Source organism: Stigmatopora nigra, chromosome 22, assembly GCF_051989575.1.
Source record: "Stigmatopora nigra isolate UIUO_SnigA chromosome 22, RoL_Snig_1.1, whole genome shotgun sequence".
Classification (NCBI taxonomy): Eukaryota; Metazoa; Chordata; class Actinopteri; order Syngnathiformes; family Syngnathidae; genus Stigmatopora; species Stigmatopora nigra.
Window position 1 is genome coordinate 7,404,175 of NC_135529.1, and position 16,502 is coordinate 7,420,676.

General features: G+C 36.5%; 2 protein-coding genes across 6 annotated transcripts; one reads left to right on the plus strand and one right to left on the minus strand.

Moving 5' to 3' along the window:
- Positions 1–158: 158 nt before the first annotated feature.
- LOC144215865 (rab-like protein 6) lies at positions 159–8,342 on the minus strand. Of its 3 annotated transcripts, none has more exons than XM_077745047.1 (16): positions 8,082–8,342; positions 7,044–7,403; positions 6,674–6,808; positions 6,302–6,349; positions 6,109–6,138; positions 5,691–5,743; positions 5,441–5,529; positions 5,086–5,226; positions 4,757–4,862; positions 4,558–4,661; positions 3,950–4,480; positions 3,661–3,864; positions 3,214–3,466; positions 2,892–3,075; positions 2,674–2,729; positions 159–2,473 (listed from the first exon to the last, which is right to left on the minus strand). In XM_077745047.1, exons 2-16 carry the CDS (start codon positions 7,171–7,173, stop codon positions 2,285–2,287), a joined length of 2,253 nt encoding a protein of 750 aa, XP_077601173.1. In that variant the 5' UTR covers positions 7,174–7,403; positions 8,082–8,342; the 3' UTR covers positions 159–2,284. The 3 variants fall into 3 exon arrangements, with proteins under 3 accessions (XP_077601173.1, XP_077601174.1, XP_077601175.1); XM_077745048.1 differs by lacking the exon at positions 8,082–8,342 and adding an exon at positions 7,919–8,012; XM_077745049.1 differs by lacking the exon at positions 6,109–6,138 and having other exon boundaries at positions 8,082–8,323.
- A 114-nt stretch (positions 8,343–8,456) lies between these two features.
- On the plus strand, positions 8,457–15,184 carry LOC144215868 (TNF receptor-associated factor 2-like). Of its 3 annotated transcripts, XM_077745051.1 has the most exons (10): positions 8,457–8,853; positions 9,490–9,568; positions 9,782–9,880; positions 9,968–10,129; positions 10,316–10,390; positions 10,524–10,598; positions 11,832–12,317; positions 12,412–12,589; positions 12,674–12,822; positions 13,019–15,184. In XM_077745051.1, the coding sequence occupies exons 1-10, from the start codon at positions 8,666–8,668 to the stop codon at positions 13,235–13,237; spliced, it is 1,710 nt and encodes a 569-aa protein (XP_077601177.1). In that variant the 5' UTR covers positions 8,457–8,665; the 3' UTR covers positions 13,238–15,184. The 3 variants fall into 3 exon arrangements, with proteins under 3 accessions (XP_077601177.1, XP_077601178.1, XP_077601179.1); XM_077745052.1 differs by lacking the exon at positions 10,524–10,598; XM_077745053.1 differs by lacking the exons at positions 10,316–10,390; positions 10,524–10,598.
- The last annotated feature ends 1,318 nt before the right edge of the window (positions 15,185–16,502 follow it).

Consider the following 16,502-nt stretch of genomic DNA (forward strand, 5'->3'; position numbering starts at 1 on the left):
AGCCAAATATAATACATTTGATAACAAACTTTGACTTTGTAGGTCTGTTACTTCTAAATGGTGGATGAGAGGCATAACATCTCATCTTTTCCAGGGGTAATAAGCCCTAGCTTTCACACATGAAACCAATATTACAAGAAAAAAAGAGAAAGGGAGTGTAATATTAAGAAATATGTTTGTATTTATTGGATAGATCAAACATCATCCAACACACAGTGTAAAGATGGGAAATGTCACAGAGTAGGGAGAAATGATGATATTAATTTCACACCGTTATAACGTATAACCATTTGGAAGAAACCTGATACCTGAAAATGATAAATTCAAAGTGCATGTCAATTCTACAACATACTACTTATGATGCCATGACAAATTATCTACCTAGCATCCTTCCAGTCATGGAAAATCCATTACTCTCACATTTTAAAATAATTTATATTCTTTCCTTGCTGTACATACATTTTCCAAGCTTTTTTATTATCAAATTAGATGGAAAGGAGTAGGGGGGTTTCTAGTAGGTCAATGATGTACAGTTTTGGGTTAGGGTTGCCTAAACCTACCCCAACCCTCAGCGTAACAGCCTTAGCAGATCAAGAGTGTATAAACTGGGAGTGTGGCATTTACTTAAAATATCGGTATGTTGAAAACAGTCTTATCATGATGATAGATTTAATTAAATTAATGGCCTGAAACATACAGTAAAGCATAACATTGTACAGTTTCTTAAAACAAGTGGAAAAAAACCATATAACAGGAGATAAATAATGCACTGTTAATGGCAATTTTGATGAGTTGCATTGCATTTTTAACAAAAATGTACACCAACACAACCATGCCATTCTGTAACACAACTGTAAAAACAAAAGCAAATCATTCAAAATATAAATGTTGTAACATGCAGTCAGATGAACACAAACACACAAAAAAGGGTTTCATTTGTTGTTATTGCAATCTTAAAATAGGGTTTGTGCATTTGAGTCTCAAAAGAAAAAACAGTATTCTGATTGGAAATCTAAGACTAAAGGGACAAATAAACACTTAAAGAGGTCCAAGATACCAGTACACCAGTATTGTTCTACTCTTAAGGCTTAAAAAAACATGTTCAGATATGGACAATACAAGGGAGAAAAGATGGAGTTGGACTTTTTGTTTGTTTTTCAATGACTCTGCAAGAGGCTTCAACACATCATAGAAGCACACAGAATCAAACAGCTGCACTTTTGCTACATCTGCAAATGAGCCAATCTTAAGATTTATGACCAGACATGATGTTGATCTACATTCCAGTCTAAATAAGAATATGCTGCAGAAAGGTCTAAATAGTGTCTGGTAAATCATCTATAAGATGAAAGACACAAGCTAAGTAACACAGATAAGTTGTAACAAAAACGTGTAAAGTCTGACTTTTAGCCCAAGCTGCTTTAAACCGACAGAATTGAAGTGATTAAAAATCTAAAGGAATGAACTATGACATTCAAAACCGACATAATTTTTTGGGGTCTATTAATCTCCATCAAAGATTGATAAAATAGATCATATTGTTGCTCCAACTAAAATGAATGTAAAGTGACAAGACAAACACGAGCTGGAATAGCATGAGGGAAAGTGCTTTTTTTTAAAGACAGAAGAAAAACTTCAATCCATTTAGTAGTCTCCTAATTGTTACTTATCTTATTCCAAAGGCAGGAAGAAAAAGATTGCTGGGCATTCGAATGTAAAATACAGTTTCACTCCAACAAACCTTGAGTTATTTACTCTAGGTTACCTATTAAGATGTAAACCTCGGTATAAATGTACCACCACATGATAAAGCAAAACTATATACAAAGACAGACAGATAACGGGAGGAGTTTGGGAATCTTTCGCATGCAAGCAAACATTATTCCAACTACACAAAGACTGAGACAGAATGGTACAGAGATTCTAATTATAGAAATTATTTGAAGGTGAATCTCTTGGAGAATGTCCAACGTTCACAAATGACCAATCACATAAAAGAAAAAGAAATGACAGCTACTTTGTTGTCTCTCAACAGGTTCTAATTGAAATTAATGACAGTCATCGTACAAGTAAACTTAAAAATAAATCGATTAGACCAGAAGAAACAAACTGGCCAACATCCAGAGTGTCTGGCTTTACCTGGTGGTTGTTGGTGGCCGAGTATATTGCGCTTTGTATGGCTTGGGATAGAACTTTGTGCACATACAAGTCAGGGAACCAGGTAGTGATCTCATTCCTTGCCACAGGTGTCCCCAGATTCAGTTTACAAAATAAAAGGAATATTTTATAGTTCTTCATAATCGCCATCATCTCTTTTGGTGGAACTTGATCCACCTAGAAAGTCTTCCAGCTCATCTACTTCTGTTTTCTTGGTCCTGGATTTTTTCTTCTTTTTTTCTTTATCTTCAACAGCTTCATCTTTTTCCTTTTTCTTTTGTTTACTTGTATTTTTCTTCCTTGTCTTTTCATCCTCCTTAAAAGAGAATAGTGTTAGGAGAGATGACTAGATGGTCTTAACTCAAACACAAACAATCTGAATTTTCATCAGTTTGAAAATGAAGCTAATTGTCTTTCTTGGTTAATCAAATACACTATGTTGAAAAAGATTTGCAAATCATTATATAAAAATGTGTCATGTATAATAATTCAGGAAAAAAATATTGAATAATACACCTCTTTGCTTTTCTTCTTTTTCTTCTTCTTCTCCTTGGAGTGTTTGCTTTCTTTTTCTGTTAATAAAGCAAACACATTATTATTTCTTTTTTGCATTCTTTGACAGATAATCCCTGAGTATAAACTAATGCATGTTTACTTTGTCAATTGTTAAAAGTTGCTAAGATCGCTGAAAAAGATCACATTGAAAAACTAACTATATGTTCTCAATAGCTTGCCTTCTTGCTCCTCGCTGCTCTCTTTGGTCGCTGAGTGTTCTTGTATGCCGAGGCCAAAAAGGTCCGAGACATCCTTTTGTTTAAAGGAGATCACAGTGGGTTTCACAGCTTTTGGTGTCTTGACTGACAGGATGTCATCGTCTGAGAGGTCAGATAGAAGTTCCTCCCTGGCCGGGAATGTACTCTGTGGACAAAAGAACAGAATTAGTCATATTAAATGGCAGATAGTCGTTTTAACTGATATTCTTCTTCTCCTGCACAGGAATAATACAATCTCTGGAGATGCATGCTGAACCTTTAAGTTTTGACCCTTTGAGTTTACCTTTGTTATTTTGGGTGTATCTGATGCTTCAGACTCAAAGTCAGGATCATCCATAACAAAAGAAAGCATCTGTTGGGCCACAGGGACCTCAGGATCAGTATCAGAGTCCCCATGAATGGCTGCGACACCTTTCTTTTTTCCTTGCTGCTGAATGGGCTGTTCTACAGTTGGAATTAAAGTGAGGAGGATGGGAGCTGCTGACTGCTCTCTGGGATCTGGTGCTTTGGATGCCACCTTTGGTTTCGTGATGTAGCTGAAACACAGACATTTGGGAAGATTGATATTAACGATCCCATCATCTTCAATATCTCCCTTATACAATAATTGCAAAAATAGGCGCTCCCACTAACAACTGTTGTAATGTAGTAATAGTGAACCAACAGTAATAATAAGGCAACCTACACAAGCAAGGACAACATGTACTCACAGACAGCCATTTAAACTTACTTTTTCAGTTCTGGTTCACTATCCACATCCTGGTTATTTTGCACCGAAGGTGCTACTAATGTTTGCTCCTCCTCATCACTGGTCAGAGAGAAATCTTTACTGGGAGGCAGCAATTTGGGCTGTGGAACAATGGGCGCCGTGTCATCAGGATCAAGCTCATCTTGGAAGCGAGACACCATGGGGTTTCCCCTGTCTTCAAAATCACTAGGATAGGGAAATAATAAAAAAATAAATCACTGCCACCATCATTCTCAAAATATGGAGAAAAAATATTATACAAAGGGCCCACCTGTCACTGTCCATTGCTGGTGCTGATTGAGACACCTTTGTTTTTGAAGGCAAACTGTCCTCTAGGAAACTCTTGTCCAGTCTATCATCTGGCACAAAGTCATCCAGACTTCTTACTTGAGCAGGACACACTTGTGCAGGCAATTCCTCTGAAGAAACAGAAGCTTCAGGGACAGGTGATGAGCCAAACCATCGTGACATGAAGCCACGTTTCTGGGGGGCTGATGCTTGTGTGGTGACGGAGGACTGAAGGTGCTCTGGTGATTGAGCTGAAAACTTCAATTCAGCTGAAGGCGAGGCTGCTCTGCCCACAGCTTCAGCGACAGCAGGAGCGTTGGGAGCCGATACAGAAGGTGACTGTGGGAGTGGCTGTGAAGGGATTGGCGGGTGAGGTGTGCTGGGGCTAGAGCTTCCTGTAGAAGCCCCACTGGGAGGAACAATGGGGGACTGGGAGCCTGAGGAGGGACTCTGACCGTTGGCTGGACCCGGTGAACCGTAGCCCTTAGTACGGGACTCTAGATTCTCCAGGAAACTAAAAAGTAGAATAAGTTATAAAGAGGATAATAATGGTGAGAAGAACATAAGATGAGTGTGGAAAAGGTACTGTACATTTCATAATTCTGATCTTCTGTCTCCTGCTGCACACAAAGCTCTTCTAGAGTGGCATCCATGTCCAGCTGGTTAGTCTCCAGTTGCCTCAGAAGGGTCTCTCTCTGCACAAACAAAGTTTTACAATGTTTAAAATCTGGAACTAAAAGAATGATCAAATGATTCAGACAAAAAACAGTCAGTAAGGAATGAAGATGACCTGTAGTTGTAAGAAGGGGATGTTGAAAAATCTGTGAAGGTATTTTAAACCAAAACCATTCTTCATGGATGATTCAGCATAGTGGATGTAAGATGATCCTGTTGGTCTGGAAAACACAAGAATTATGAGTTGTATTTTGAATTTTCAAATTCCTAAATGGACAACAAAATGCAGTACTGCATACTTTAGTCTATAATCCTTATAAAGTATGATTTATGTGTGTGTGTGGGTATGTTAAGATTCTCTCGCTATGTTTGTCCAAACCGTGCAATCTGTTTAAACTGTGTATTGATTTAATTTTAGCACTCCTGGTATCCCTTGATATTTACCTGTTTAATCCAGCGATTAGCTCTCTTATGTCATCAGGTAGAATGACCCGATGCTCTCCCATGTCTCTGTGATTTCCCAACACACAGACTGGTACATGAGTGGGCACTTTAGGAAGTTCCCTTAAGATGTAGTTAAACGTCCTGAAAATATATCCATGACAACTCTTAATATATTTAAACAATTTAAACAAAATTCATCAATCACACTAATTCAAAAAATCCCTGGGAATAAAACCTACAGAGCAAAATGAAAACTTCACAACAGTGAAACCTAATGAGTCCACCTCCATGCATAATGTAGCAATTGTGTGTGTTTATGCAACAGATGAATCTACACAGTGAAGAGTATTCTTACCACTGCTTAGTAATGTCAAACATCATGATAACGCCATTGCAATTCTTGTACACATCTAAAAATTCTGCATCAAGGGCCACCTCATCTGACTGCAACACAACATTGACAAAATTATAACAACACATCTATAAAATGCTTCTTTTTGAAACTGATAACAACACACTCAGTATCCCCCTCCCACATCAGTGACCCACATTCTTTGACTAAGCTATTTGTTCTTCACACATGAGAATCATGTGATTGATATTACCTCTTGTGGCTCATTCTCTAGTTTCAAATTGTCGCCACGCTTTTTTCCTTTGCCTGAAAGACCAAGAAATCAGAAGCATTAGTACACATGAAATAACAGGTATTCTTCTACTGTCGTCAGTCCGATGCCTTTTTTGTTAGTTCATGGAAGGGGCAAGCATTGTAGCACTTAGACTCACTATCCTCACGGATGCATTTCAACAAAGGCAACGCTTCAAGTAAATGAACATTGCTGTCAGTAAGCTTGTTCAGTGTGTAGATGATCAGGGTTACTCACTAAACACAGTAAAACAGCCAAACTTAAGTGTAGCCAAACAGCAAAACTTGAGAATTATCATTCTCAAACTAGCATAAAAGACGGTGTGGCATACAGCTGCACACAGTGGCATTACATTTCTACATACTACAGTGGCGCTCACCTACACCATCAGGAAGAGGATATTTTTGGCCTGAGATGAGTGCAAGGGGTTCAGAAAAGAAATAATGAGTAAGGACAAGAAACAAGAAAACAACCAAGCATGGAATCATGAGATTTAGCACATTGATCTGTGGTGATGAGATCAGATTTAACAGAAGCTTAATAGTATGACAGACTTCAGAAACACAATTCACCTTTGTCGACCACGTCCCAGACCTCGACCTTGACCACATCATCAGTAGCTGAAAGACAAAAACCCCAAAAGTGGTTTAATTAGGCAAGTGCTGCACTGCAGTTGAAATTTGTACTAACACACAGATTCTGATGATACTCTCACACAGATTCAGTTACTGTTGTATTATTTACTACGCTACAAGTAGAACAAGAGCTTGGCCAGGGACGAAAGGGCGAATATTCAACAGGTACCAGACTCAAGCTAAATCTAACTAGATTAGGTTACCTTGATATGGAGCCACTGGGATGAATAAAAAGGCAATGGTACAAGTACTGTAAATGTGTGTTGTGGAATAAATTAGAGACATTTTTGATTTCAAAAGACGACCTACTTTTGTAATTCCAATGGATACTTGTAGCTTGGATCTCCTGGGTGGGGATGTACTCCTCCAAAAACTTCTTGCCCTGCAGTCGATACCATAAAGTACTCTTTCCAGTGTTTCTATCACCACGTATGACGATTTTCACTTGAGTGTGGGGATTGAGGGGAAAGAACAAACCCATTAGAATTTACATTTATCTAAAGAATTACAACATTAACTAAATAGACATTTTTATTTTTAATAGGAATTACATGTCATCATTAAACTTTTAAAAGATGAGGAAATATATGGAAAAATGATACAATTCAGTACACATTAGTATATCCAAATCACATAGGAGGTTTATACGTTATAAAAGGTAATTTGTTTGAATACTTACTATTATATTGGACCCCTTTAGCAAAGCGCCTTTGCAAACTTTGATTCATGGACTGCAGGCCAGCAGGAATGTTCTTGTCCCTGAACTGGCCAGGCTCAGACCCAACCAACTTTTTCAATGCTGAAAACATGTTTATAATTTATGACTCAAACTGTCACTGAGGTGGACAGTGGGATCTTCCAGAATCAATTAATCACACAAGAAACTGAAGCCAATTTGCATCGGTGTCTGCTAAAAAGCAACTAAATTTAATTTCCCAGGCTCTAATTTGGTATGATCTGCAATACTATAGTCGAGTTGTTGTGTTTTCCATCCAGTTAGAAATAGAAGACGTCATCGTCATCATTTTTACAGTGTCATCTGTGAAGGAGAGGAAAAAAAACAACCAAAAAACATTAGCAGCAATGCTTTTCACTTGAAGGCTAAAATTATTTAAAGACAATAGTACAAATAAAAAGGAAGAGGTAGAGATGAGAGAGATAAAGATAGAAAGAGACAGACAAAGAGACTCACTTCTAAGATTTGAACGGATGATAAGCTTTTATTATTTTGTTAAAACACAAGATTCATTGAAAGGGCTCCAGTGGTGCATCAAGATATTAACTGTGACATCATCAGAGATGTCAATATGAATAATATGTGGGTGCCGTACACAGACGCGCATTGACAACATGACTACATTAAGAATGGGAAATTATGCTCCTTTATTTAAAAAGATCATGCTATTCTAAAAGTCCAGAAAGCTGCAGATGCCTATATCAACGTAAGCAGCTAACATTAGCTTTCCGGACTGTAATCTTGAACATGTCACGATCACAAAATGTCATGAATGTAAAGAAAATGCCAGGATTCTCAAAATCAAGACATTGACTGACCTGTTAGAAAAGATCTTGTTATTCGTAGTTTCCTTTTGCAACAAATATTAGCGACACAGTGCGCACTAGCTTAGCTTTGCCATATGCGGATATATTTATATAAATATATATGCACCCACCTTGGATGACGCCCCCTTTTTGACAATGGGAAAAATATACTCACGGTTGTCAAGAAAGTGTTTTTCCAACATCTTGATACGATCAGACAGCCATTACTAAAGCAATATTGCAGCTACATTCCTCTGCAAGGATAGTATATGTCGGGTTTGTACCAAAAACCGCGATTAAAATGTATTGTTGTTCCTTTTACTCTTTCACAATAAAACTAGATCTTGTGATGCTTAAGTAGCGTTTGTACCTTCCATTTCCAAAAAAAATACTTCCTTTCCAAACTAACTAGTAATTCAAATTCATTTTAGCATTTTCAAATTTAGTTTTTGATGGCACAAATCTCATAAAAAAAGAACGCTCTCAACTCCTCTTTTTGCGCTTAAGCGCGCCCTCTGCGGGTAGCAAAACAGAATGCATCAATGACCACAGCATCCACTGGCTTTTACTTTTACCACATGACAGGGCGGCCACATATTCTGTATAGTGACCGTTTTCCCTATTATTTTAGACTACACGCAAGTAGAAATGACATTTTACTGGTTTATCGCCAAATCGACTATTCGCTATGTTTGCTACCTTGCTTTCTTGAACATACCCAAGTGAGCGAGTACCCCGATATTGTTCAAGGGGAAAATAATGGCTGCTCAAGAGCCGTCTCCACCATCTTCCCTGGAAGGAAATAAACCAGGCTTCCCCAAGAAAATTTTGGCCAACAGCCTCGAGGACAAGCATTTGTGTAATTCTTGCCTGAAAATCCTTCGAAGGCCCCTACAGGCTCAGTGTGGTCACCGTTTTTGTTCGTTTTGTTTCAACAAAATAGTGAGGTGGGTACAGTGTACTAGTTGCTAACGAGCTAGCTATATTCATTTAGAGATGATATCAAAGCTCTCTTAAAACCTGATTGTAACGTTTTTGTGTGTATTGTCACAGTTTAGAAACTAGAGGTTTCATTAAAGCATTCACAGTGCAAAAAGACACGAAATTCAAATTGTACGGATTTGTTGTTGATCGAAAATCAAAGAAGATAAAACGACAATAACAAACGTTGCTGTGTTCATTTACTGAACATCTTGTTGGATCAGCAATCAAAACACAAAAAATGTTTTTTTCCCCTGATTGTCAAGATTTACACGTTCTTAGCTGAGTCAAAGATTGTGATTTTATCATAAGAAAATAAGATTAACACCCCTTTCTTATTTCCATATAATAAAAATTTACACTATAAAGCACTTTAAAGAGGTCCTTTAACAACTCCATATTATCACTTCAATAATTCGTTGTAACCTTATTACACTATGATATTTGTCAAATTAATGCATTTGTCACTATATGCATATGATGTATATGATTGATACAGATTTATTGCTTATATTATGCAACATTACACCATCGGCAAAACATATACAAAATATAGCACAAAATATTTATTTGTGCAATACTAATAATGTGTTGTCATTTAGTTCTGGACCTGAGAAATGTGATGCTTGCATCAAAGAAGATTTATTTGAGGAACCAACGTCGATTCTCAAACAAGGAGGTGTAAGTACATTTTTACTTCCAATTGATACTGTGGTATAGAAAAAAACATGCAATTAAATGATATGAATAAAATAGTCGTTCAGTTATACTGTGAATTTAAAGTCTGATTGGCCCCAAAAAACAATCTGGATTAGACAATGTTTCTCAAAACTCTTCTTAATGCAGCCCAAAACATACGTGTTTATTGAAAGGATTCATTGCTCTCCTTTCCAGGCTTTCCCAGACAATGCAGCTCGGAGAGAAGTGGAAGCCATGGCAGCTGTTTGCCCCAATGAAGGATGCACATGGACAGGGACTGTCAAAGATTTTGAGGTGTCTATTAATCCACAGAGTGCGACTAACTAATGCCTGTAGTTTGGTTGACATCAAAACACATTTTTTTTTGCTTATTCACTGCAGCTTAGCCATGAGGGCAACTGTGACTTTGCCATCATCTTATGCCCTTCCTGCAAAGAATTGATGAGAGCCAACGAACAAGAACGCCATGATGAGCGAGAATGTCCAGAGAGGACACTCAACTGCAAATACTGCAAAGAACCATTCCTTTTAAAGAACATCAAGGTAAGATGCTATCAAAAGTGTTCTAATATTTTAAGAGGAAGCTCCCAATCTGATCGTATAAGAGGTTTGTCAATAATTGAGGTTGAGTTGACTAGTCAAGGCATCCACTTTATGAATCATATCATTTTACCGATCATAGCCTAAAGACCAAAATTCACACTTTTTTTGTGTAATTTGTTTTTTTAGGCTCATGATGAAATATGCCCGAAGTATCCAATGATCTGTGAAGGTTGTGCAAAGAAAAAGATACCCAGAGAAAAGGTATCCCACATATGGTCCTTAAACCACTTTTTTAATATAAGAGAAACCTGTCATTTGCTCTCATTTAGCTGGGGTTCTAACACCATTAAATAAACTGTAGATCATTAGCTTCTTTAATTTGTTTGTTTTGCAGTATGTGGACCATATTAAGTTCTGCAGTAAATTTAAAGCACCATGCAGATTTCATGTTGTTGGCTGCGATACGTCTGTAAGTAGACATTTTCATCATAATTTGCTCTGTGTGAAACTAGTTAACTGCTCACTCAATTTTAACTTAAACCCATAAAATTAGTTTTTTATCATATGAACACACTAGTGGAAAGAATTTCATAAACGTCTTACATACATCCAAGATGGTTATTTTTTTTATCAGTATACGGTGTATATATTCTTTGTTAATTTATTAGTTTAACACTAATAATAGATAGTAATTTTACTACTTCCGAAGTTGTTAAAACGGCACTCAGAACCTTTGCTAAACTCTGTGAATAAACTCTGTGAACTCACAGCCAACCTTTTCTGTTTAACTGGATTTAAATACATGTTTTTGCAGATTTTTTTAGGGGTGGGGGTTGTTAAATTCTGGGCAGAATTTGTACTGCGTGGGAGGTTTTGTGCTTTTCACCTATTGGATGGGCCTTTTGAGCACAAGGTTTTTTTTTCTTTTACAGCAATACATACATTATAAATATATTTGAACATAAAATGATACAAATATGATGAATTCATGGTTTTGCATGTTGTATGCTTAAGGCTTCCATTATTTATTTGCTGTGTGTTTATTTTTTGGCTTACATTATGTGCATTATATTTTTGCTAGGCTCATGTATTCTAGTGGGCCACCAACATAAATGTAGGTTAATTGTGAGGGTACAATTTGATTTTCCATGAATATTTTTGATGTGATGATTTTAATAATGTGAACATTTGCTGAGATTTATAGAAATTAAGTCAGAGATCAAGACAGCCCATAGATGAGAGGAATTTTACCCTTAAAATTTCACACAGTGGTAGTAAGTTTTTCATCTACTTGTGCATATGCAACCAGTATATTAGCTAATATAAATAATAATTTGGCCAAACCTACAGTTTCATCCAACATCCAAAACATACTTGGTAAGTTATTTGAATACTCAAAATTGGCTGTAGCTATGAGTGTGTGTGTGCGTTTTTTTTTTTTTTTTTTTGTCTCCATGTCCCCTACTCACCTGATTGGCTGGTAGCCAACTCAGGATCTACCCTGTCTACAGTCTATTGTTGGCTGGGATATGCTACAGCGCTCCCTGCGAACCTTAATTCTCAATTTGTAGAACAGTGGGAATGTGACCTACAATGTTCCAATTTTTTTTTCACTTTTGAAAAGATTGGTGACCCCAGTTTTCTTTGAAAAGGCGGTACTACTTTATTTTAAAAACATTTGATTTTCTTCTTCAACAACCAGGTGGAGAAGGAGCAGATCTATGACCACGAGCGTCAATGTTCATACGAACACCTCAACCTACTTCTGCATTTCATCATGGGAATCAAGGTGAGCCTGGAGAGCCTGCAGCCTCAGAGCATGGATATCGCTGGACACAAGTTGCATGAACTCCACCAGTCCCTCAGAGACTTAGAACTCAAGATGAGTCAACTTGGTGGAGGTGGCACCGCAATGTCCATTCAGAGTGCATGTGCGCCAACGCTCACCACCTCGTTCACGCCGCTACCGAGCGCTCTGGGAGCCGCCCTGGAACTCCAACTCCAAAGTGAAAAAACCAAGGTGGTCGAGTTGAGTCGACGCTACCAAGAGCTGGACCTGAAAGTGAATACATTCGAGAACATTGTTTGTGTCCTCAATCGGGAGATGGAGCGCTCCTGTACCACGATGGAAGCCTACAATCGGCAACATCGACTGGACCAAGATAAAATTGAGATCCTCAATAACAAGGTGATTAACGTTCATTCATTCATTTTCCCCAATAATAAGATCCTTTCAACAATAATATATATTTTCCTTTGTTTTACAAATTATTATTTTTAAGGTTCGCCAGTTGGAGAGAACTGTAAGCCTACGGGACTTGTCCATTGTCGAAATGGAGGGAAAGATAAGGGAGATGTCAGCAGCTACTTATGATGGAACATTTGTGTGGAAGATCTCTGATTTTACAAAGAAGAGGCAAGATGCTGTCGCTGGCCGAGCACCTGCTATGTTCTCTCCTGGTAATTATATGATGATGAAACTTGAATTATAATGCTGACGATTATTTCTTGCTATACATTAATGCAAATCCTCATGTTTTCTAGCCTTTTATACGAGTAAATACGGCTACAAGATGTGCTTGCGTATCTACCTAAATGGAGATGGGACAGGAAGGGGAACTCATTTATCTCTCTTCTTTGTTGTGATGAGAGGACACAGCGACGCACTCCTTAAATGGCCTTTTAATCAAAAGGTAAGTGTCACTACAACACAATAAAAAATGAGGACTCACAAGGAGTTATATATTATAAACTTATAATTCATAGTTTCACTTACCAAAAGCACATTTCTACCTGAACCAACTATGGCTCTATTAAATACTTTCAATTTTATGGAAATCCATTTTATAGTCGCCCTCTTTTACAAAAGATTGCTACATTTATACCCAGGTCACCTTAATGCTGCTCGACCAGAACAACAGGGAGCACATAATTGATGCTTTCCGGCCTGATATCTCATCCTCATCCTTCCAGAGGCCTGTCAGTGATATGAACATTGCCAGTGGCTGCCCACTCTTCTGTCCACTCGCCAAACTAGACACTAAAAACTCTTACATTCGTGATGATACTATCTTCATCAAGGCCACTGTTGACCTCACAGGCCTCTAGACTTAAATTTGGCTTTTATTTTTTCACTACTAACTGCCATTTTATTTTAGGTCCTGTCACATGGCTTTGTCATTGGCAATATGCAATCGTTGGAACCTTTTTATCTAGTTTACTAATCAAAGACAATGTTTTTAAACATATGATCACAAATATTTATTTTCCATTTACACAAATGGCTGAGTATTCCAGTATTTATCTGGAATGGGTATTGTGCTTTTTATATATTTTTTATTTGTATTTTTTTGAGCGAACAATTGATTAACAAGGTAACTAGAAAAGAACAGTAACATTGTGCCTGCTTCTTGTATCAGCTGACACTTGTAATGTTAGTAAAATTTAAAATAAGATTCATCATAGGTCATATCAAAGCATTTTTTTGCCTTACATATCATGCACAATAATTTCGAATGGGAAGACAAAAACAATCAACTCATTGAATGCAGTTTATTTTATCCTCACTTTCAAAAGAATATATTTTATCAAAATTAACTTTGAGAACGATATAATAACACCGTTTAGCTTTTTGAACATTTAAATGCAGTGATCAGCAGTAAATATTACTTGAATTCCATGAATTCTAAATGCATTTCCTAAATCATGAAAATTGTATAGTTGTTCGTCTGTGTATCTGAATTGATGGGTATCTTATTTTCTTATTATGTAACAATAGTACACAACAGCAATTGTCAAATTTCACCAGATTACCAGAATTTTTAGACTATAAAAGGCAACTAACTATAAGCCGCACCCACCAAATCTGACAAGAGAACTGTGTTTGTCCATATTTAGCACACATTTTGACTATAAACCAAAAAGTTTCTAACTTGCATTATGGAATATTTACATGTTAAGCTTTCTGAAATTATCCAGGCTAATATTAACTATAATTAGTTCAGTTTAAAGATGTCTTCATGGCAAAGTAACTAATATACTAACTGCAAAACCATTAGAAAACTTTGAAGTGGGATGCTGTTTTTGTCTTTTATCAACACTAAAAAAATAGTGAAGGTCCAGACTGCGTAATATTATCACAAATATCATTATATATTGTTGGTATGTATATATTAACAGAAAATAACCAAATATTTGTAATATTTTTCTTTAACAATTTTTTTATGTGTTTTCTGTCCCTCAAAATTTAACCAATGGTTAAAACAATTTAACAAGTCAGCTTTGATAGTTTCTGAAACATTACCATTAACTGGTCAAAGATGGATTGTCACTGATATATATTCCTGATTTGGTTATTGTATTAAAATGTTAGATTGTAATGTGGATAATGTATCAAAAATGGCGAGCTGGCTAGATGAAGGTGCATACTACTAAATCTGATATGGTATATGTTGTAGTAATCACATCATTCTGAATGTGTACGTTTATGTTGAGGGTTCAAAATGAATGATGATAACGCACATATCCAGGTGTATTTTACCCATATCTATTGTGGTTGTATTTGTGTTGTGGCATGAACCAGACCTGTCTAATCTTGATACTTGTCATAATTGATCATACAGGGTCTATATTTACATGTTACTGGCACATCTGTAACATTACTTTGCAAGTAAGAGTTTTTATTTATTTATTTATTGACACTATTTATCACTCCCTTGCTTACATTTTCAAATGCATTTACTATTTCTTGCCTCTGCTTCATGCACAAACATGAAGGTATAAATTCTAGAAGAAATAGGAGTGATGATAGAGGTGATCAGAGAGAAAAAAAACATATGTTTATGGAGTATTTTTCTGTCTTTGTGACTTTAATGATCTACTATTTGCTTAAAAAGTGCCTGTATATTTTGTTTAATGTTCCATGAACTCACTGAATTGTGAATGTGCTTTTATAACAAATCAATTTTGAACTTGTTTTTGTGTATTTTCAATGATCATTGTTTACTCTTTTTTTTTTGCTGAAGTATCAGTAACAAGCATTTTATTTTTCCAATTTTCAATTCCAAACTTGAAACATGAATGTAATGGAATTAAAGTGAGTTATTTCCATATCAAAAACACTTTGAAATATTTAAAATATTTGTCCTCAAGAGTTAAAATATAACAACTTTTCACTTTTCATACCAACTAGTCAAAACAGACACGCCATTGAGTATTTGTTCCATGCATATTGAACTGTTAAAAATATTTGGTACATCATTTTGGTAAAAAAATTGTAGAAGCCAAATATTATTTATGCTTGTACTTCTAGGCGTTTGACAAAAAAAATAGTATTGCAGTACAAAGTGTGTCCACAGGAGGGCAATACAAGCTCAATGAAAAGAGGAAGTTGACGTCATCACTCAATTGATTTCCACATGCTTTGGGGACATGTGATGTGTTTGTCTGATCTTATTGAAAGCTGGTAAGTACAAAAACTCACTTTAAGACATGTAGTTTTAGAGAAAAAGGTCAAAGCATATATCAACACCAGATTGGAATTTTCAACGGTGCTGTGCCAAAGTATTTGGCCACATAAGTGTGAAAGATTGTGTTTAAATTCAGATCATCTTGCAAGCACAGAAAGGTCTTGCAGGTCACAAAACTTACTTACCCTTGGGTTCTTCAAGCTGATGTCTGTGATTAGAGCTTGTGCATTTTCCATCTACTATGGTCTGGGCTGCGTGTGCATTTTTATCCAGTAGTCATTAAAAATGGGCAATTTTGGCCATTGCTTTAAATTATATGTGCCAACCTAAAACCGACCTTTCCATGGCCTAAAGAAACAGAGTCCCACGCACAAATACATTTATTTTTTTTGTTCCTGATTTCCAGATTTCTATCATGATGGTGGCTTGTGCACCGTTTTTATTTATTTATCATGCTTTCCCTTCAAAGAAGGCGGTCACTTTTGCAGCTGCTCTTTTGCAGATTTTTTTGAAAACCATTTCATAAGATGGAAGGTTGGGCCTGGGTGAATTCGTAAGTGTTTTGGGTAATCAGCTCCAATTCAGATGATAGGCTTTTTGCACAGAATGAAGTGAGGTCATGTCAGATGCAGATTTTGCTCTTTAACAGGTTTTACTTTTCCTCCCCTTTTGATGCTCATCATTTTTGGGTTTTCAATTGATTTCGATGCTTCTTTATGAAGTTGTTTTGTTCCAAAAGCATCATTCTAGAGACCATAACTCATAACTCAAATAATTAACTTGATTGTGATTGAAAAAAAACTAAATTGAGGTCCAAATTTTAGTGTCTCACCTGCCATTTTCTAGTCTCGGAATAAAAATCAAAAAATTCTAAATCATATCTCAATGCTCTTGTCAATAATATC

Bases quoted from the DNA above. Each gene is read 5' to 3' on its own strand.
- LOC144215865 (XM_077745047.1), bottom strand. From the start codon at position 7,173: ATGTTTTCAGCATTGAAAAAGTTGGTTGGGTCTGAGCCTGGCCAGTTC. The intron at 4,863-5,085 runs GTAAATATCAAG...TGTGTTTTCCAG, and splicing joins CTAATCGCTGGATTAAACAG to ACCAACAGGATCATCTTACA. The intron at 3,865-3,949 runs GTGGGCCCTTTG...TCCCTATCCTAG, and splicing joins CCAGCAATGGACAGTGACAG to TGATTTTGAAGACAGGGGAA.
- LOC144215868 (XM_077745051.1), top strand. From the start codon at position 8,666: ATGGCTGCTCAAGAGCCGTCTCCACCATCTTCCCTGGAAGGAAATAAA. The intron at 10,391-10,523 runs GTATCCCACATA...TTTGTTTTGCAG, and splicing joins AAAAGATACCCAGAGAAAAG to TATGTGGACCATATTAAGTT. The intron at 10,599-11,831 runs GTAAGTAGACAT...TTCAACAACCAG, and splicing joins TTGTTGGCTGCGATACGTCT to GTGGAGAAGGAGCAGATCTA.